This window comes from Festucalex cinctus, chromosome 15, assembly GCF_051991245.1.
Source record: "Festucalex cinctus isolate MCC-2025b chromosome 15, RoL_Fcin_1.0, whole genome shotgun sequence".
Classification (NCBI taxonomy): domain Eukaryota; kingdom Metazoa; phylum Chordata; class Actinopteri; order Syngnathiformes; family Syngnathidae; genus Festucalex; species Festucalex cinctus.
In genome coordinates, this window is record NC_135425.1 from 24,069,943 (window position 1) to 24,091,903 (window position 21,961).

Consider the following 21,961-nt stretch of genomic DNA (forward strand, 5'->3'; position numbering starts at 1 on the left):
CTTTGCCTTTTTTTTTTTTTTTTCTTTTTTTTTTTAAATCTTGCATGTACGATATTTGAAGTCCTTCTTGCATGGCAACATTTGAGACAAGGTTGACATTGAGGCAAAAAGACTGTAGAAGCATTATATTGGATTTAGCTGTCCACTCATTGTATTGAGTAATACTCAGTGTTCTGATGTCGGAATTTGAAGAATTCACGGCTTCTCATGCAGCCACAGAGGCTTCATTGTTGACATTAACAATGGGCGTAATTTGTTAAATGGCCATGTGCATTTTAAGTGGTCCGAAAACAGAGAGCAAGATTGCAAACGCATGCTTTGTAATCGCATGTAATGTCATGTAGTCGAATGTAGGATATGGCTAGCGAGAGGCTAACGGAGCCGATCATCACAGAAGGATGGACACTATTCGCAGAAGATCCAGATAAAAAGACTTTTCTTCACACAACAGTACACCTCAGTTAGCTGGCAGCTAAATGGCTAGCGGATAGCTCGAGCTAAGCTAAGATAGCAGTCCCCACTCAGTAGTCCTCATTTTCAAACAAGCACTATTTTGTTTACGAGTTTTGTGTCGGTATTGACTTCTAGTCTAGCTTGCATTCTACCAAACTAAACTGGTAATGCCAGTGACTAATAACACACTAAAGAGATAACACACAAACAAGCTAGTAGCTAGCGCAACATAAACATTTGTCAAACCGAGATGGACACACCCAATATAGAACATCCAAATTTAATTCTATTTTCACAAAAGGTTTGCAGTACTGACTTAAAGCTCTATATCACGCCAACAGGAACCAGATACTGCATTGCATTTTGTGGCACTTTTACAAATATTCTCACACATCTCCTCTCAATTATGTCCTTTTCTTGTCAATCACTAAGGGACGGTAGACACTCAAGAGGAGGAAGAAGAGGAGGAAGGAAAGTTCAGTCCGCACACAGCTGCTTCAACAAAGACACTCACAGCATTTTTCTTAAAAATAGCACTCCTGTTGCGGCTTGGGCGGACCACGTGACAGGAAGTGAGGTACGTTTGAAGGGAAAAAGGGGAACCTCAGGGAGCGGAGTTTATGTTCCTTCTTTCCTGTTTTCTGTTTGGTTCCCACCCCAACTTCTCTTCCTTTCCTGTCCAATCCTGGAAATGGGAATCAAATATTGATGCTACCCTTTGCCACATATTAGATGGCCAAGGAGATATAGCTTTGTAATTAAGTGCCACTCATCTGTCTGGCATATAAAAAATGTTCCTCGTTTGCAGCAAAATTGCTGCTTTCAAACAAAAATGGTTGATTTCCTGTTCCAATTCATGGATGGGTCATTGATGATTTGGATTGGTGGTGTGCCCTGAGATTTTTCTCTGGCTCAAAGGTAGAGCAATACTGCCCTCTAACAGATACATTGTCACTAGAATGCACATTCTTCTAGCAAAAATTGGCTTTGTGAACGTTGTGTCTACCCCCCCTAAAAATGATCCATTATTCTGCTGCTGGCATGATTTCCGTTTCCTGCCTGACCCAATGAGAAGCTAAAAACATCTTAAGAGGCGGACAAAAGTCTTCATTGTTGTCTGGACGGTTGTTGTTTTGTAGCCTAATAGCATTCATTATACTAATAGCATAAAAAGCATTATAGTAGCGTTTCAGAACATCCGAAAAGTAATTGACAGCAAATCAAAGTGAGGGAAGCGCTAATTAGCAACACGCGTTCCCTGATACGCCCCTCCTTCCGAAACGTTCGATGCTTCGCACGCGACCGCACGACACGCCAACAAACGCCACCTTTCAAAGACGCCACTGCTACATACGGCTGTCAGACACCCTCACTTGTCTGTGGATTTATGAGTGGCTAATTACATAGCCGCTCTTCGAAAACCTGGAAGGAAAGCGGAGGAAACAAGAGCCGAACCTCCTCAGCAAAAAACACACTGAGGTGTTTGTGAGGTGGGTGGTGGGAGAGGGAGAGACGCTATGTCACCTTCTCCCAAACACCCCATTAAATACTCCCACTTTTTCAGTTTCTGCATTTACTCAGGTAGTAGGGACGAAGAATTCAAATCAACCCCCCTGGGGAAGGTTGTAATGGCCAGAGTAGTCTTCCACTTTCACAACTCTTGGAGTTCTTCCCCAAAAAGTTTTGATCAAGACTGCAGGGAGCTTATAGGAGATTGAATATCTCTCTCAGACAGAGCTTGAAGGTTAGTATGTCTCAGTTGTTGAACAACCATGTCCTGTCAGAAGACCGAAAATTCCCACAGCTTGACTTCAGCCTTCCCAGTCCGGCTTCAGTACCTTAAACACTTGGAAAATACTGGCTTCAGATCATTTGATGTGTGAAAACTCAGCGAGACAAGGACAATTGCCAATGACCTGAAGGGCTCCAGGCAGTAAAGTTTGCATGTTAAACTACACACCTCATTTCTGATACTACATCGGAAATGTCTCTGGGTCAACTTCAGCCCTCCACATTCCTGCAACGGTACCTTACAAAGGGGGAGAACGAGCTTTGAAAAAGCCGGCTTCGGATTGTTGGATGCGTGAACCCTCAGTCCGGCAACAAAGGGATCTTGGTAGTACTGTATGTCTCTGTCTCAGGTGTTAAACAGCACACTTTGTCTCTGATACTACATCAGAAGTTTCCCTGGCTCAACTTCAGCCCTCCACAATCCTGCAACGGTACCTTACAAACTGGGACAGGTGACTTTCAAAAAGCCGGCTTCGGTTCATTAGATGCGTGAAAATCTCTGATAGGTCAGACATTGACAGATCCCTAGGGTCAACTTTAGTATCCTAATCCTGCTTGAGTATCTTACACACGGAAAAAGCAATCTTGGAAAAAGGCTTCAGGCAATAATCAGAAGCAAGAAACATTTGCATGAGAGTGACAAATGTTTGTCATAAAGGGATCGGAGTAGATAAGTCTCGCTTCTTAAACTACCTATATACACTTCCTCCTTGATAATATGTTTGAAGAAAGCAAATTCCCCGGGTCAGCCCCGCCAATCTTTTATCTGTACCTTACACGTCAGGACAGAAAGCTGAGGAAAATCCAGCTTCAATGACCTGTGTGAAAGGCATCAACCTCAAAATCTTTACTTCCACTGTGGATTTCTGACTACCACCACTTTTGGGAACGCCGTCCCCAAAAATCAGTCCGTATTTCCCGCTGGATCACCCCCTCAACCCCCCCTCGCCCCATTTCTTCCACCCCCCCCCCCCCCCCCCCCCCCCAATGGTAATCCCGCTTCTCTGCCTTACTTCCTTCCCCACAGCTGCTGGCGCTCTAATAATAGGACAACAATGCCCCCAGACACATTCACAGACACTTACTACTACTACCACTGCATGGAAAAGTTCACATAATGGAATATGAAAACTAAATAAAGTCTAATAAGGACCGTGGCGCAATGTGTGGCATGTAAACACATGTTGGCGGTGGGGAAAGATGACGGTGCGAAATCTGGGGGAGGCTTTTCCTTACCTCAGACTCTCATCCCAAGGAAGAAATCCCAACCAAAGCAACAAGTAGGAGCTGGGGTTTTCCTTTTTTTGCTCCTTCTGCTTCCTTTTCCCCGTCATGCAGGCTCCCAGCCTAGTGAGCTGACCAACCAAGCAACTCCTCTGCTATGTGAGAGTGTGTGAAAGAGAGCGAGAGAGTGCATGTGTGTCCTGACTGAGGACTCCTGCAGGGCTCACCCTCCCAGCCCCCATCTACCAATGCAGCACCTCCGCCTCCCACACACTTTCTCACAAAGCTGGAGCGTCCCGTTCTTTTCTTTTCGTCCTTGCTGATTTCAGTTAGGAAGTAAACTGTTTAGTCCCCCCCTCATTGTTGAAGGTAGAGGGAACAACGTGTTGTTCCTCCGGGCGAAGGGAGCAGGAGGTGGGAGAAGGTGGGAGGAGGAGGAGGTGGAGTTGGGAGCCAAATTCCAACATCGCCGTCCAGCCAATGGGAGGCTTTGTTGCGGCCCAAGCGAAAAACCGCGGGGCCAGGCTCGGGCCTCACCAGAAACACTCCAGTTCTTCGCCACTGAAACCCCTCCTGGATTTTTGATATCATCACTACAGTAACTCGATCCACTCAAAGCAAAATAAAATATCTAAAATCTCAAAATATGCTTCTGGTACTCTATTTTAGTAGTTTTTCTTACTTGTTGGCCATTTTTTTAAACCTTCTCAAGATCCCAAAAAGGTATTATAACTTATTTTATTTATTTATTTATTTATTTATTTTTTAACTGATTAAGCTTTGCTTTGTACAAATAAGACATGTACTTGTTGGGGAGATGTTTTTTTTTATTTTTATTATGTAATATATCCTTCATTTCATGGCTTTTTTTCCAGCCCATTTTTTTTTTTCCGAGATGGACTACGATAAAGCGTTACATACAGCTCGCTAACTCGCTAGTGTCTGTCTAGATAGATAGAAAGAAAATTGCAAAATATACAATCATACATGAATATGCAAAGTGGTGTGAAGATGAATTGTGCATGTGACAACAGATTTTGAATCAGATGTTTCTATTTTAATTACAAAATCTTTTAAATCTGTTTTCTGTTGATTTGATGTCTCTTTTCACACTGCCTATAAAACTCTTTTTTTTTTTTTTTTTTTTTTGTGAATGCACTTAAGTCTTAAGAGGCAACTAACACAAAGACCAACCAAGCAAGTTTTAAAACTGAAAGAGACCCCCCTCCCCCAATGTTCCCGCCTCCTCCCATTTCTGAAGAATGACACTCGTGTTTCTGCTTGGGACATTTGTCAAGCCAAACATTTGTCCATGGAGGGAAGCCCCCCCAAACTTCTCAGTGCACCCTCGCCTTCTTCACTTCACATGACACTTCATCCCACCATCCAGTCACACTACTCAAAAGCCTGGAGGCCGTCTGTTTGTCTCATCGTGGCGTACGATTACAAACAATGGTGCAGTATAGCTGCTCCCCTTTCAGACATGAACACCAAAGTCCCTTATGATAACTGTTGGGATGATGATGACGATTATTATTAGTATTATTAATATTATTATTATTATTATTAACAAGGATATATTTGTATTTTGGGGGGTAAATATATGCTTGCGGAAAATCCATAATAATAAAATATTAGTAATAATAATAATAATAATAATAATTATTATTATTATTAAAAACATGTATCATAAATGAATATATAAAAAAATATAACACGTCAACACCAAGGGGTAAAAAGTGCAACGCTGCAGACCCACAAAGGACATGGTGAGCAAATACGTTGTGGTATGCGGCCTATAGAATTACAAAGTGACGTGCCGGAGTCCGCGGGAACGCCGCTCTTCGTCTTTCAACTACTCGCCCTGTCCCTAATCCTGCACTGGCGGTCGCTCACTCTCTGTTTTTGTCACACCTGAGAAGGTGCGAAAAGGGAATAAGGACTACAACGTGGTTTAACGTGATCGATTGCTATCAAGCATGAAGCTGCATGGCAAGCAAGCACTTTTGATGACGGACGCAATTCTACTGACTTTTGTCAGTGTGACGTCACCTTTTTGACTATTCAGGGCCACCGTATGTACATGAAAAACAAGAATTATAAGTGTATCATAGCCACATCATTCTACTTGTATGTTGGGTGCTTTGGTTATGGTTAGAATTAAGGTTTAGGATTAGGTTTAGATGCAGGTAGGATTGTGTTTACAGTGTTCCCTCGTTTTCCGCTGGGGTTAGGTTCCAAAAAATACCCGCAATAAATGAAATCCGCGAAGTAGTTAGCTTTATGTTTTACAACTCTTATAAATGTTTTAAGGCTCTAAAATCCCCGACCGCACAATTTATACACTTTTCTCATTGAGGCATTTACATGTTCTCACATTTCAAACAATGTTCAAACATTGACAATGTTCAAACCTTCATAAATTTTATAAAATGGGTATATTACTGTAAAAAAATATGCAAAATTGCACTTAAAAAAAAATCCACAATACAGCGAGACCGCGAAAAGTGAACCGCGTTATAGCGAGGGAAGACTGCAATTTGGGGTAAAAATGAACTAGAGATATTTTTCAACTTTTCAAAAACCCAAAGACAAAAAAAATAGAATTTTTAAAACTCGGTTGTTGACATGTAAGCATAATCTACTCTCGCCTCCTCCAGCGTCCTATTTTGATGCGGAAAGACTTGCCGGACTGCATTCTGTCTCGACTGCTTGCTTGGTATCACACTGCGGCGATATATTACCGCGTTTTGTTTTTCCTCACCTCTCTTTCTCCTGTCGCTCTCACCAGCGCCCCCGGCACACTTCGCTCAGTGTGGGATTGATGCATTTACATAAGAATTAGCAGTCATGAAATGCTTCGGGCTACGTTGAGGAAAAAAAAAAAAAAAAAAAGTCTACACACCCCTGATAAAATCTCAGATTTCTGTCATGAAAAAAGTAACCAGGGTAAATAATTTCAAAACTTTTACAACATTTTTACCAAAATCACCTCAGAAGCTGAACTAAAAACAAGAAACTGAAGTAATGTGGTTGCACAAGCGTGCACACCTTCACAACTACGGATCAGTCTGATTTCAGAATAACGCGTACACATATCACCATTTAAAGCGCTCAAATACAGTTCAGATGTTCTAGTAGGCTTTTCATAACCACAACAGCAAAATGGAGACCGAGTACAACACAGAAAAATCAAGGCTGAGCTAGCAGCAACGGTTTACATGACACAAAGGACACCAAGGGCAACAAACTGGATGTTTTTTTTTTTTTTTCTTAAATCAGTTGTCGGCAAAGATTGTGACCTCACAAGGTTCATGACTCCCGGGTTCTCTGGGCTAAATTTAATTCTGCGGCCTGCCACAAAATCGACTCCCCTCTCTTAAAACGAGATTACAGCGTTAAACTAAACACACACACACACACACACACACACGTACGCACAAAAACTGCAGGCCAGGTTCCTAAAATACTCAAATATACACGCCTGGTTCCGCGCAGCACTAAATTCGGGCGAGATGGTTAGCACATGACAAAACAAGTGAGGCTACGCTTGTATAAAGAGCGACGCGCATTCTTCCTTGGCAGAAGCACACACACACAAAAAAAAAAAAAAACGCCGCCGAAGGCGCTTGAAAACCACAAAACCACTGCTTACATCTGGATGAAATCTGGTCAATTCTGAAAAAGGTTCAAGACACGGCCGCGTGGAAAATGGAACAAAAGGTGTGCTTTTGTCCATCAGCAAGGATGAGAAGAAAATATTTTCACAATTCTAATTCAATATATGTAAATAATAACTAAAGTAGTAGTATTGCAAAATGTTTGCAGCTTGGCAGCACATGCCGGGTCAAAAGTAAGTCAGGGTCGCACAAGGTCGCTAAGTTTACTTGGTATCAGCTTTATGAAAAGGTCTTGGGAAAAAATGTCTCACTTGTAAATAGTCCAAGCATTATTTGACAAACCTGCCCTAAAAGACAACGTGCCGCCATTATTATTTTATTGGATTTATTGATATTTTCTCCTAGCTTTAGCACTTAGCATGCCTTTGGGTGCTTCTTAAGAGAAATAGGATTCCCCCTTTGAATTCCAAAACAAAATTGCTGAGTGGACGGGAGCGGCGTCCAAATGTAGACGGGAGTCGGTGAAACGGCGGCGCGACGCTTGCTGCAGCTCAAAACGCAGCTCTGTTATTTGAGTTATGCAGTGTCGCCGTGGATCCAAAACATACGCTAAGTGCGGGAGAATGTCCAGCATCAGCAGAACTCCCACCGGCGGCAACTCGGGAAAAAAAGAAAAAAAAGAAAAAAAAGAAAACAATTTGAAAGATGTAGCCTTATTTGAGGACGTGTCCAAATCAACTCCAGACACCCTAACCTCCATAGGGTTACAATGGTGTAGAGATAGATTTATGAAGTTGGGGGGTTCGGTTTGGGGGTTGGGCTAGTCCCACTGGTCAAAATATGATGTTCTGGTTAATATTGCCTTAGTGGAATATGAGTTAAGTAGCAAAATCCATCACAGCGGTGGCCATTTTGTCACTTGCTGGTGACTGATGATGACAATGTTGCTCAGGGCTCAGGTAACAACCAATCACAGCGCAGCTTCAGAAAACAGCTGAGCTGTGCTTGGTTGTTGCCTGAGCCCTGAGCAACACTGATGCCATCATCAGTCGACAGCAAGTGTCAAAATGGCCGCCCCCTGAGGTGGATAAAAACAGCTGGATTTTGCTCTTATTCCACAAACTTAACATTAAGCAGAATGTCATGTTTAGACTAGTCAGGTCACATATAACATATTATCGTCAAGAAATGTTTAGGGTTAACTAAAACTTTATTTATTTATTTATTTTTTTGGCAACAGAGGCTTTGCTTTTTAGGCACAGGTACATAATAATATATACACAAAAGGTTTTATTGCACACAACATACAACAATGTTAACGGAATTTTTGCTGCGAAAGCTAACATGTCCCCATTGGTTGTTTAGCTGCGCAATTAACGACAGGGGCAGCAGAACATTTTTGGTCCTAGTTAACCCTCCTCGAATTTCAGTCTACAAGCATTCTTTTTCATTGGATTCGTCATCTCGGGGAGATTGATTAAACAATTCCCAGCAGCCACGAGGACAAAAACAACATCTTTTCAGGTTTAGTTAAAGCCAACTTTTATTGCTTCCCAGCCCCCCAGACCCCCCCCCCCCCTTTTTTTTTCTTTCTCTTCTTATTCTTAATGATCCGGTTGAGCCTCAAACATTCCGGGCGGCCGGGAGCAGCGAGGAGGCCGCCGAAGAAGATGAAGGGGGGAAGGAGAAAAAATACTACACTGTCGCCTTGATCCTCGCGGGATTTATCTGTGTACATAACTCTTTTTCTCTCCCTCTGACTAAACCCCTCCCCCCCATGCTGCCCCCTCGCTCTTTCTCGCCGTCGCCCGCACACAAACACCCACAGGCGAGCGACACGCTGCATACAAATCAGGATTGGCAGAAGCATGGCATTATCGCGCCCACCGCAGCCCTCCCGTTGTTGCCTTGGTAGATGACTGCGAAAGTGAAAGGCGGAGGAAAAGTACCGCACGTGGCGTTGGTGACATTTAAGTGGAAGGGAGTCAACTTAAAGATGACAAAGCATAAACAACATTTTGCCACTTGCTGTCGACTGAAGATGACGTCACAGTTGCTCAGGGCTCAGGCAACGACCAATCACAGCTCATCTGTTTACTGAAGCTGAGTTGTGATTGGTTGTTACCTGAGCAACTGTGATGTCATTTTCACTCGACAGCAAATGGCAAAATGGCCGCCTTCTGATGTTGATAAAAACTGATGGATTTTGCTGCTTAACTCCACTAATGCAATATTCATCAGAATATCATATCTAGACTTGTGGGGCTCTAAAGAATAAATTATTGTCAAAATTTTTTGGGGGGGTTAACTTCCCCTTTAAAAAGAGACACATTTGCTGCTTTAGACAAATGTCCTATTGAAAACCAATCAAAATTGCAAATTTCTACGACTGATAATGTGTTATTTGTCCAACATTTGTCAATGACATTCTAACACATTTGCTTTCCATTCGAATCTGAGACCTTGCGGGCCACATGACACTGGCGAGGAAAACTGGGCCAAATTTGGACAGTTTCACTTAGGAGTCCCCTCGCTTTTGTTGGAAGCGATGTGTTGGAGGAAGAACAGTTCAAAATTTGACAGATTTTCGGTGAGGCTATAATGACTGACGTGACGCCATGCAGGAAGGCGGGACTTGTTCATGGAATAAGCAGATTATTCCATCCATTCTCCAATCTCAGGGTGCTGCCATTTTGCTTGATACCTCCCTCTACTAGCGACTGAAAAAGTGGCCATCACGTGACCAAATTCAGCAAACAGGTGAGCTGTGATGTCGCAATGCGAGCCCGAGGGTACTTTGACGTCAATTTCAGTCGACAGCAGAGGACGGTTAATTGCGGTTAAACACTTCCGAACGTAACTGTATAAAATTATGGGGGGGGGGAATATTAACCAGAATAAGACTTTTTTTTTTTTTAGACTAGCGGCGGCACTTACAAGACATTATTGCAAGGAAAGTTTTTGCCTTCAGTTCTCCTTTAAGGATGACAGACACATCGCCTCTTCAGCCGGACGCGACTTTTTAGCTCTCAAAAAGTGTCGGGTTGTAACTTTTGGGTGTCTTAAGATGGTCACTCACCATTTTGAGCATCCAGTTCGGGCTCCATGGTAACTCAAACATCCATGGTCAAAAGGTCCAAAAGTGCTGCTAATGCAACAGTTTTCTTTTTTTGTCCGCGGACCGAGCTGCTGCTCCGATTCAACTCGCATGAGTGGTGTGAAAAAAAAAAAAAAAAGACAGGGAGGGAGAGCCAGTACAGTACAGCAGTGGATTGGAGGGAGGAGGCAAAGAGCCGGTGAGGGGGTGGAGAGAGAGCGAAAAGAGCGAGAGCGAGAGCGAGAGAGAGAGGCTTGTGGTTGCAGAGGAGCTTTTTGGCCCAGCGGTTTCAACTCTGATGCCGATCAGCACATTTTTTTTTTCCCCTCGGCGGGGAAATTTAGCCGCTGGGAAAACCGAGGTAAAGCGTGTCATTTTTGGTTGTTTTCTGGCACCTTCAGAGCATTTTTTTGGAATACAAATGGCATGCAGGATGGCATGTTAAAGAATATTCTTGAAAGAATTAAAAAAAAACAAAAAAACAGATCTATACTATATACAATGGATATAAAAAGACCACATTTTCCCACGTGTGTGGGAGATTTTCTTATAGTCAGATGAAACTGATGTTTTGGAGCGGTTCCAAATTGCAGTCATTCTTAATACAAAACCTTTAGACTTCTGTGAGAAGGCAAAGTATATGCCATTTGTTTGAATAAAAATATAAGAGCAAAATTGCATGCCTTGAAATGAAATAAAATGACATGTGATCCATGTATTTTATTTGAATTAAACTGAATAATATTAAATGAAACCTTTTTAAATTAAAGAAAACAATGTATTTAAAATAAATAAAATTGTGTGTACTTCATTTAAAATTCACTTACTTTCACTTTTAAAACAAAATACACATGTTAAAATTAAAGAATATTCAAACTAATACCACATATATTTAAATAAAATCTAATTAGAAGTTATTATACACGGATATGAAGTATCTACCTAAGTAGCTAGCTAGAAATCAATTCATCTTGCAAGCTAGCTACTTTGCTAGCTAGCTATTAATCTAGCTAGCTTGCTGCATCTCCCCCTCTCTCTCTGAATGCATTTTGGTTTTTAAATATTCCTCAATTTTTTTCATTTTTTTCCCCTTCCCATTTTCTGCATTTAGGCCAACAGACAAAAGCACCCATCAGCATTTGGTGTCACAGAGACAGAAAAGAGGCCGTTCATCCATATTCATATTTGTAATTCATATTCATACACTTGCATTGAATTGTGTCGTTTTGATCTAGGAAATATGATTTCATATTTTACGGCAGACTTAAATGTGAGCAATGCAAAGGATGCACAGGGAGAAGGACACGCGGCTTGTCTCACTTATTTGGCCTTCATCATCCTGTCGACATATTTTAAAGGTTACATTTTTATCATTTTGAAAATTCTTAGGGTTACTTGCCGGAAAGATTTGATTTGGTTCAAGACTAAATCTACAATCATAGCAATCATGTGGTTGCTATTTTTGTGAATAAATGTCTCCCTCTATTGGTCAACAGGTATATACCAACTCTTAGTGGGCTAAACCGGTGATAGGGATGGGTCTTTGACAAAAGTTTCAGCATTGGGAAATTTCATGATCGATTCATTGATTAATGAATGTTCTGAACTCCTGTGTCCTTACCAGAAATCACGTAGTTGCTCAAAAATTTCACAAAAGTGAGAATAAATACCAACATCTACACATTTATCCAGATCTAGGGAAAATCAACAATTCCTTCCCCGATAAATAGTTGGGAGTCAACACCTCTGAATGTTCCTGCTTCCATGGCAAAAGTCACAGCCTTGCTCAAAATTATTCAAAATGTCAAAACAAATAAATGCGTCCACAAATGTATGCAGTATAAGGGATGGGCATTTGACAAAATTTGGACATTGATGATCGATTAATGGTTTAGTAGAACCACTTTCTTGGAATGTTCTGAACTCCCGCTTCAATACCCCAAATCACACAGTTTTTAAAAAAAAGTCCAAAAAGTTATCATTTTTCCAAACTTTGTGATGGGCATTTGGTTAAATTTCAACTCCAGGGAAAACTTACAATCAATTCATCGATGAACAACAGGGTGAATCGCTTTCATGAAATGTACTGAACTCCTGCTTCCACACCAAAAGTAAAAAATCTTGCAAACAAATACACAAACCTTTGCAGAAGTGATCATTTCTTACTACTAAATACCAGCAATGGAGTGTCTTCTCTCTTGCATAAGTACGAGTGTTGAATATTTAACACCTGGCTTGTTAAATGATTGAAGAGTTGTACTCACCGCTCTCGGTGGACGGCTGCCGGCCGCGCAACTCGCTCAAGTGCGTTTCGGCCGGCACGCTGATGGTGCGCCGTAGAACAGCAGCCCTGCCCGACGTGCATCTTCTGTGCTCCTGCAGCAACATCTGGAGCGGAAGAAAATTCCAATCAATTGATCAATATCGTGATATTAAAACTGCCACAATATCGTCGTCGTCATGTTCACAATATTTAAAAGCAGCGCATCTGTTCAAAAAGTCAGGTTGATTTCCGTTTGTGCAGTTCTAACACCCTGTGGTGGCTAGTTTTTTTTTTTTTTTAGTGCAGTTTAATTTTCATTAGGGATGTTTTGGCCCTTCTATGTTTAAAATGCACACTAATTGTCAGACGAAGGGGAACGTAATATGCCGGTGAACCGAGTCAATATGTCGGAACTCAATGTGTGCGTGTATTAAAAGTAAGGGCCTTAATATTAAGTGCTATTAGAGATTATAGGTGGCTTATTAGCATTGCTGTTATGTACAAAAGCACTTTTTTTTTCTAGACCTTTTTTAAATATCGCCCACCTCTCCACAATATCGTGATAATTATCATATCGTGAGCTTCATATCGTGATAATATCGTAATGTTTGGATACCGTTACATCCCTAGTCAATACATTTGAAACTCAATCAATTAATTATTATTATAAGTGTAGCATAGCATGATCTGTTCATGCCTAATGACTGGGCTTTTCTGTTTAGCCTCATCACCTTCCTACCAGCAAAATGATGCATAGCCTTATTGCCTAATGACAAACCAAATCCGTTATTTTTTATTTTTCTTAATGAGCACTGTCTGGTTGACTAATGACAAGCAAAATAGTATAGCTTTGTTGCCAAAATCCTGTAGCATAGCAGCATAAACTTTCTTCAGATGAGATGTAGCATAGCCTTTAATGTCCAGCCAATTTTATTATTATTATTATTATTATTTAAAAAAAAAAAACATAGCAAACATTTCGGGGAATTCCTCAAATTTGTGTCCGTGTGAAATGGTCTGACGAGGTAAAAATGACCCATGGGCCGTAGGTTGGCCACCTCTGCATTCTTACAACAACACAGCTGTGGAACGCGTGATAAATGAGTGTAAAAGGGGCAATGGCATCAGCGTGCGTCAGGACTTGGTTCTTCAAAGGCTCCATCACAAACGTTCGATGGTAGCAGATTAGCTGGACAAAGAGAGGACCAAAAGAAAAACAGCCAATCCACCTCTTAAGCGTGCGGTAACGCAACCCTTTTGTCCGGTGTTTGTGTCGTAGCGCCCTTAACAAACAAAACAGAAGCAGCGGATTTTTGAGAAGAAAGCATGTCACGGAACTGTACTGAATTACATTGCAGAGTCCATACTTTTTCTTCCTTTAATTTAGAAGAGTTAAATCAGTACTTTACATGTGGTGGTTTTGGGCACGTGCGTTTTGTTCATGTGTGGCGGCACATTAAAAACTACAAGAAATTGTAGTTTGTTGTTCTTGCCCTGAGCTCCATTCATGCTGCTCTTAAGACTACGTCAAGAACGGCGGGCGGATGTCGCTACCTGCTCTTCATTCACGAGCGCGGCGCGGCCACCATCCCGAACAGCGCCGCGCTGCGGCCTCCACGCGTTTCGCTCGTCGAAGGATCGGCCACGTGACAGCCAGCGTTGCGAAGGGCGCCGGACGTCTGCGGAGAGAAGGGGGGGGGGGACGAACTTTATCGGAAGATCATTTCATTTGCAAGCCTGTGGTTGAATTCTTCTGGCACTGCTTTGCTGTGTTGCGTATCGGGCCGCGTCGCAATCTGCAATTCAATGACGGCGGCGGTGCAAGGAGAGATATGCGCGGCTATTCAGTGGCCTTGTGCGTGTGAGTGCTACTGTCATGCATGAGCGCGCTCCATGTTACACTGTGTGGGAAAGATAAGCCGTGTTCCAATCAGATAGCAGATTGCCCTCACCGTGCATTTGCATGCATTTGGTCGCTGCTGCCTCCTGGTGGTCGAACCGCAGATTGCATCAGCCACTGTGGTTGGCTGTTTTTTTTTTTTTTTGATGGTTGGTTAGATGGTTGTTAGGTTAGATTTCATCAGTCATTTGGTTTGTGGTTAGTTGGTAAGTTTATGAGATAGTTGGTTAGTTAGAATAAATAGTTGGTCTGTAGTTTAGTTAGTTGATGGGTTGGCTAGGTGTTTCCTTGAATAGATGGTTGGTTAGTTGCTTAGATTGGTCATTAGTTGGTCAGGTGCATAGTTTGGCAGTCAGTCATGTCAGTGAGTGAGTCAGTTTCAGTATATTACTGGTTGTTTGGTTAGGTTTGGTGATTCCATGTTCAGATGATTGCTTGGTTGTTGGATGGTTATTTTGTAGGTTAGATTACTACTTAATTGGTCAATGCTATTAGTATGTCAGTTAGTCTGTTACATGGTTGGTCTGTTGGCAATTGTTAGGCAGTTAGCTACTTGTTTCAATGGCTGTAAGTCAATTAGTCTGTTGCTCTGTTGGTTACTTAGTTAGGGAAAGTGGGTTAGTCAGAAGGTTGGTTGTTTTGTGTGTTCATCAGTTCTTTAGTTGATTAGATTGTTTTTGGTTAGTCATTTTTGGTTAGTTATTTGGGTCAATGGTTGCTGCTTGGTTAGATTTATTAGTTGGGTGCTTGTTCTGTTTGTTGCTTGGTTAAGTAGATAGACAGGGTTCATTGGATAGCAGTTAGTCAGTTATCCAGTTGTCTGGTTAGTTGGGAAAGTAGTTAGTCTGTTAGTTGGCTGGGTAATTGTTCAGTCAGTCAGTTTGTTTAGTTGGATGGTGGTGGTGGATGGGTGGTTAGTCTGTTGTCTGGTTGGTTATTTAGTTAGATAGTATGTCGCTGGTTAGTCAATCAATCGATCGGTTGGACAGTTGGTTGGTTGGCTGAGAAGTCAGCCCGTTAGTTATTTGTGTTTATTACTGTATTTACAAATGTCATTTCCTTAGGTTGCTTGATTTGGTGAAAGCACTGGAGTTTGTTTTTGTTTTGCAACTTAAGTTCCATTGAACTCAACGACGCTGAAAGCACTTTGAGAAGATCATCACGTTCTTACTCTGCCAAGTTCGCCTGAAAATGTGCGTGTGTCGTTTGAGGCTGCTGACAAACAAAGCCGCAGCGATGAAATAAACATAACCTCCCGGGCCGGAAAAAGCAAACGTGCTTCCAAATGTTTGAAATATTCAAAACGGCCAACTCGGCGCGGAAACGAACAGGGAATCGTCACAACATTGCTGAGCACGAGCACTTAGGACTATTGATATGCGCTTGAAGGATTACCATGATAAGTAAATGAATGGATGTCAATAAGACTGATTGTTTATTCCGTGGTTGGCATAGTAATCCATTAGCTGATTATTATCAAGTACGTCCTTTAGGCAAATTTGAGTGCACTAAGTAAATCAAGTGAATTTTGTGCATTCCTATAAAGAAATAGTAGGGAGGAAAAAAAATCCCGTGGGTAGAATGTTCTGTCAACCGGAGCATCAGCCTCTCAAAGGAATACAAAAATGCACATGGAAACAGGAGTTCAGAACATTTACGGGTAGCAATATTTGAATTAAATGAATTAAAAATAATTTACCATAAAACATTATACATTACACATAAAAATTCACAGCCCTTGTTGACTAATTAAAACAAATAATAGGAAATAATACAAAAATGTCAATACCTGGACTAATAAGTGGTTTAAACCTTTATTTTTCAATATATATATTGTTTTACTTTTTTTTAATCTTACTCAAGTAACATCTTTTAGCAACTCGTTAATTGTTGCAGCAAATGTGACGCGGACCTAACGAGCTGACCTGAAATCAGCGGCCTGAGCGACTGTTGCCGTGGTGACGCTCGGTCGAAGCGTGACGAGAAGGACGGATCGAGCCTCGGGCCTCAGATATCTGAGGTCGGTCAGTAACACGATCAATGAGCGGCTTCTCCGCTTCGACGCGAGGCTTTTCGATAAGTTCAGGAATTTTGTACAGCGGCACGTTCACTGACGAGCGTCACAATTTGAGAGTTTTTCAAGTCACAAGCCGTCTTTAGGTGGATTTGTTACTTTCCTTAGCGAGCAGTTACTATGTACTTTTTTTTTTTCTTTGCCATGTTCCACAATCATGACAGTTACATAATCTTGCTGGCCACCTGCCATGCTGCCACTGCTCCGGGCGGCTATGCGGCACACTTGAGCATAAATAATGCTGAGCTAGCGTTGCTAATTGCAACCGTCTGGCTGGACAAAAATAAATAAATAAATGAATAAATAAAAATTGAAAAATGAACATCTGCATCTCAGAGCTCTGAAATTTCCCTCTCTTATTTTATAGTAAATAAATACTTTTTATTGTAAAGCACAATTTTCCCATCAATATATATATAATATATAAAGGAGGATCAGTCAATAAATAAGGTGAATTTTTTGGTATAAGGACTTCTAATACAGATAGAATTTTACTTTTCTTTTTTTTTTTTTTTTTTTAATTGATCTTCTGCACCGTCACACACTTTTCCCATCTGTGCACAAGCTTCCGTATTCCCTCAGCATAAACATCTTTGGACTGAAGTCTCAGCCAGTCGCTCACAGCACTTTTGACTTCATCGTCACTTTCAAACTTTGTGCCTCATGAACGCTTTCAAGGGACCAAAACAGGTGAAAGCCCGAAGGGGCAAGGTCTCCTATGAATTTCAACTTGCTTGCACCCTTCTGTAACCAAAAAACTTAATAATTGAACCTGTTCAATCCTGGAGCATGCTTCTAGGTCGACCATCTTTGTTAATCGCCAAAACTCTGAATGTTTGTCTTTAATCTGTAAAAAAAAATAAAATAAATCCATGTGGAAAAAGAAGTAAAATATATATAATTAAATTTGTATTAGAAGTCATAATACCGAAAAATTCACCTTATTTATTGAATGACCCTTATCTAAAAAAAAAATAAAAATTTCTAAAATTCAATTTTTGTACACAAAAAATATGTTGTAATATTTGAACATTTTCTCCAAAAATGCAACTTCATTGTCATAAGATTTACTCATTAAAAAAAATCTACTTTAAATCATTCAAGATACTTTTTTTTTTTTCCTCAACTTTTCAACCAGACTCCAAACTACACTTTCATGAAAACTATGTTGCTCTCTTAAAATATGTGAAAATGTAAAATTACAATTGTATTTATTTATTTAAAATAACGCAGCTTAATTTTGGAAAAATTATGACTGCCACTTTTTTTTTTCCCGAGTCGGATGGATGGATAGATAGATAGATAGATAGATAGATAGATAGATAGATAGATAGATAGATAGATAGATAGATAGATAGATAGATAGATAGATAGATAGATAGATAGATAGATAGATAGATAGATAGATAGATAGATAGATAGATAGATAGATAGATAGGCGCTCTCTCACCTGACAGGTAATCAGATGCCACGCTGTCTTGTGGTTGCATCCCCATCCTTTGGCTTTCACTCTGTGTGCATGTGTGGGTATACACGCGCGTGTCAGCTCAGTAAGGGAGCAAGGTGGCAGCGATAATGACCAGCCAGGAGGAGAGCGCAAGCTTCACCCGGCCACCATCACTCATCTTGTGTATGTTGCCATCGTACGCAAAGTGAGTGTGACACAAACGAGTGTGTGTGGGGGGGAGGAAGAGGAAGAGCGGGACGGGAGGGAGTGCTGGGAAGAGCCTGAGAAAGGGAAGGGAGGGGCCAGATTTCAGGAGAAGAGGAATATTTCATATCACACGCACCTAATGTATTCTCCCATACATTTAAAAAAGACACTCACACAAAACTCTCATACACTACACTACAAAATTCTCTCACATAGACCAGAAAAACACCTCTCGCACACTACAACTCCCCCCCCAAACCCCCCCCCAAAAAAAATCTCTCTCACATACCAAAAACTTCATACACTCCAAAGCAACTCTCTCCCTACAGTATAAAAAAAATCTGACACACAAAATAACAATCAAATAAAAACCTTTCATCTACACTTACAAAAATCTCTCATGTCCTCTCTCTCTCTTCCATTTTCTCTCTCAAATTCTCCTCTCTCATTCTCCCTCTCATACTATACCTCCCGCCCATTCACTTTCTTACATTCTCTCACTCACATTTTTTTTAAGACCCTCAAAACTCATATTCACTTAAACCTCTTGCACACACACTCACACACAAAAAAAACAAACCCCTCTCACAAGCACTGGAAGAAAATATTACACCCAAAAAAAAAAAAGTCATAAAACTCAAAAATTTGCACAAAAAGTGCACGGGGGACTTTTTAGTCACGCACTAAATGCCTGTTGACACAGTTAAAAACAAACTCTCTCACTCACTCACATAAAACCCCCCACAAATTCTCATATGCACAAAAAAAAACATACACTCACACACAAAAAAAAAACATCTTGCACTCACCAAAAAAATCAATAAATAAAAAAATGTAGTTGCCCAATAAAGTCTCACACTTGCCAAAAAAGTTTTTCATTCACATAAGCCTGCTCTTACATAAATAAAACAGGCCTCTCACACGCTTCTACTGTTTTCTTGTTTGTTTTTGTAGAAGAAATATGTATATAAATGTATTTATAAATATAGATTTTCCTATTATAAATATATATTTTTCTCCTAATAGTATATTATTGTCATTGAATAGTATACATAAATATAATAGCACCTTTGGAAATGAAAACATGATTATTCAATTCATTAAAGACAACTTCGTATGAAGTAATTGAATGTGCTAAGTACGTTAAGTGACACAATGACCGCTGGCGTCGACTAAATCCGTCCACATGTGACAGAATCCGTCGAACCACGTTAGGCTTATTTCCATCCGCATGGCTTAATTTGGTGGCTGCGCATTAACGCAAACGCTAATCCGCGCGTGGCGCCGCTTTAAAGGCGAAGCAACTTCTACTCGACGACTAACGGAATCATTGAGACGCATTTGCAAATATTCCTACCTTGTTGACCCATGGCTAGGTTTCCACGGTAACCGCGAACGTGCACGGCGATTTGTTTGGTGAGGGGTCAGGTGCGTCTTCTGTGGTCACACACCTGCGTTTGAAAACATCAAGGACTATTTATAGTACTCAATGAACTGAACAAAGATGTTTAGTGAACGTCAAAGACAACTTGAGTCTTCATAATGTGCTTATTTATCAGAAATATCAAGACCATCTAGCAATGTATTTACTGTTTACTGTTTTGTAAGTTCCAAAACCAGTGAATGTAAGGAAATGTGTTTTTACCAACATTAATGAGGGCATTTTTGTAAGTTATTGTTTCAACTTTGTTGGCATGTCGAAGAAAAAGAAAGGATGATATCAAATAAAATCCATAAATTGGCGTCATCCTGCAACAATGCTGTGCTTCATTAGGCAAACAGCAGAGGGTGCCACAGCCTCAATGTTGCACTTTAAACTACTGAGTCTTTCACTTTCAATCAAATGCATGTCTTATAATGTTTGTCTATTATTATTATCTATTATATTAAACATATATTTGTTCTGTCTTCACTATATGTACTGTTCTATCCAGCTAGGCAGACAGTTAACAGACGAGATGTTTTATCGCCTATCGTTTTGTCTTGTTTCTTCTCTCTTATATTTGGTAAACTACAGTACAACATGAATACAGTATTCTTGCTAAATTAGTATACACCTGTTCCAAAAAATGAACAAGTAAATAAAATAAAATACAATTTACCACACCATAAAGTGCATTTTTATGTTTAGAACATGAATTACATTATAAAGCATGCGTTTTGAATTTGAAGTAGAAGAGCTAACACAACGAAAAGTACACTAACACGGTTAGCTTAGTTAGCAACACTCAGGTGCGCTAGCATAACATGCTAACGACTGCTAACGTCTTAAATGACTCGTTCTCAACACATTTTTTTTTAGCAACATTTATATCCCCCAGAACGTACAAATTGACTAGCTATATATCTTGCGGGAAATTATACAATTGGCCACAAAAAATCGGCACTTACAGCCTCAGGTGAGCGGCGAGGGTCAAACACGCCACCAGGTACGTGTTGCTCTTCAGTAACATCATTGAACACTGACGTGACGTCACATCTCAAGGCAATCTGATGTATACTACACATTTCGCCACTAGAGGGCTCTAAAGGTTAACATAAATCAATGAAAATACAGTGATGGCTAAAACTATACAGTGCACAAATGCTGGGGTTCTGTAGTTGCCAAGACTTCCACATAGGGGCGCTGTTGCTCCATCCCTTTCTACTCCAATGCTCCCATGCTTTTTTTTTTTTTTTTTTTTTGAATGAGAAATCAGTGGACTGTTCATTTAGCACACGTAAGAAGAAGAAGAAGGGAAAAAAATGAACTAAATGTAAATGCGACTCGGTGAGATGCATGACTCATCTCACTCCGTCTTCACACATTCGAATGGGGAACCAGACAGGCAACAGGGGGCGCCAAATACATCACAGTCCGCCCCCACCGCCCTAAAAATATCAAATAAAATATATAAAGCCCATCTCCAGCACATTAGTGCATATTTGCCCCTGTAGAGGCAGGCGGACTTTTAAGTGGTGTCTGTCTGCGTAATGAGTGGACGCGGTCCAGCACCGAGGCTACGAGCGGCAGGTGGCCTCTCGTCTTCAATATTCCAAAAGATAATTTATCTCCTTTTCCGGTGGCTTCCATTCATTTGCCCGGCTAGTTACATCTTGGGCCGGCAAGACTCGGCAAAGAAGATGTCATTAATCTCCGTTAGGGTTGTTAAAAAGCAGATGAAAATTTGTGTGTGGTGGGGGAAAAAAAAAAAAAAAAAAACATGCTCATGAAAGTGGAAATGCAAACCAGGATTCATTTTAAAGCAGCTAATACTCGTTGTTTGTCAACATCAAAGGCAAATTTGTGTCTTCATGCATTATTTCCTAATCCTCAAAGACAATTTTGTCTTGTAAAACCAGTTTCATCGCAAGTGAAACTATCGTAAACAGTAAAGATAGTTTAGTTTTTTAAAGGCAATCTGGAGCGATCAATGGAACAAACTTTTTAAACCGCAAAGAGAATTTAATCTTCAATTAGCCCTACATAATTAGCAAAGACTAGTTTGAGTGTTCAACAAAAGACACTTAAAATTGTAACAAAATTTTCTGCAAACATTAAAGCCAATTTCATCATCAATTCAATGAATGTAGCCAATTGGGATTTTGGAAACATCAAAGACCATTTTGTCTTCAATTAACCAAATGTAAACATCAGAAAGATAATGACAGTTTAGACCAGTGGTGTCCAAACTACGGCCCGGGGGCCATTTGTGGCCCACCGTCCATTTTTCAGTGGCCCGCGACATATGCTAAAAATGCCATTTGACTCAGTTCAAATAAAATAAACAAAACAAAAATGTTTGGAGATGGTCAAAGTAAGAACGGGATTAAAGGTTATTTTAGTTAACTAAAACTAAAATTAAAAAAAAAATATATATATTGTTACCAAAATAGAATAAAAAC

The 21,961-nt window shown here is 40.5% G+C and overlaps 1 protein-coding gene across 7 annotated transcripts in view; it reads right to left on the bottom strand.

The window, feature by feature from the left end:
- Positions 1 to 20,534, bottom strand: part of dab2ipb (DAB2 interacting protein b) — a 77,540-nt gene extending 57,006 nt beyond the window's left edge. For 3 of the 7 annotated variants that reach the window (XM_077497371.1, XM_077497373.1, XM_077497369.1), the window contains exons 1-5: positions 20,468 to 20,516; positions 19,434 to 19,527; positions 17,873 to 18,150; positions 14,003 to 14,127; positions 12,450 to 12,573 (exon numbers count right to left, since the gene is read on the bottom strand). In XM_077497371.1, the coding sequence (XP_077353497.1) occupies positions 12,450 to 12,573; positions 14,003 to 14,127; positions 17,873 to 17,918 (295 nt within the window). In that variant the 5' untranslated portion in view covers positions 17,919 to 18,150; positions 19,434 to 19,527; positions 20,468 to 20,516. Of the gene's footprint in view, positions 1 to 3,480; positions 3,694 to 10,167; positions 10,316 to 12,449; positions 12,574 to 14,002; positions 14,128 to 17,872; positions 18,151 to 19,433; positions 19,528 to 20,467 lie in introns of those variants that run through there. The other 4 variants (XM_077497376.1, XM_077497375.1, XM_077497372.1 and 1 more) reach the window with 3 other exon arrangements.
- Positions 20,535 to 21,961: the final 1,427 nt, after the last annotated feature.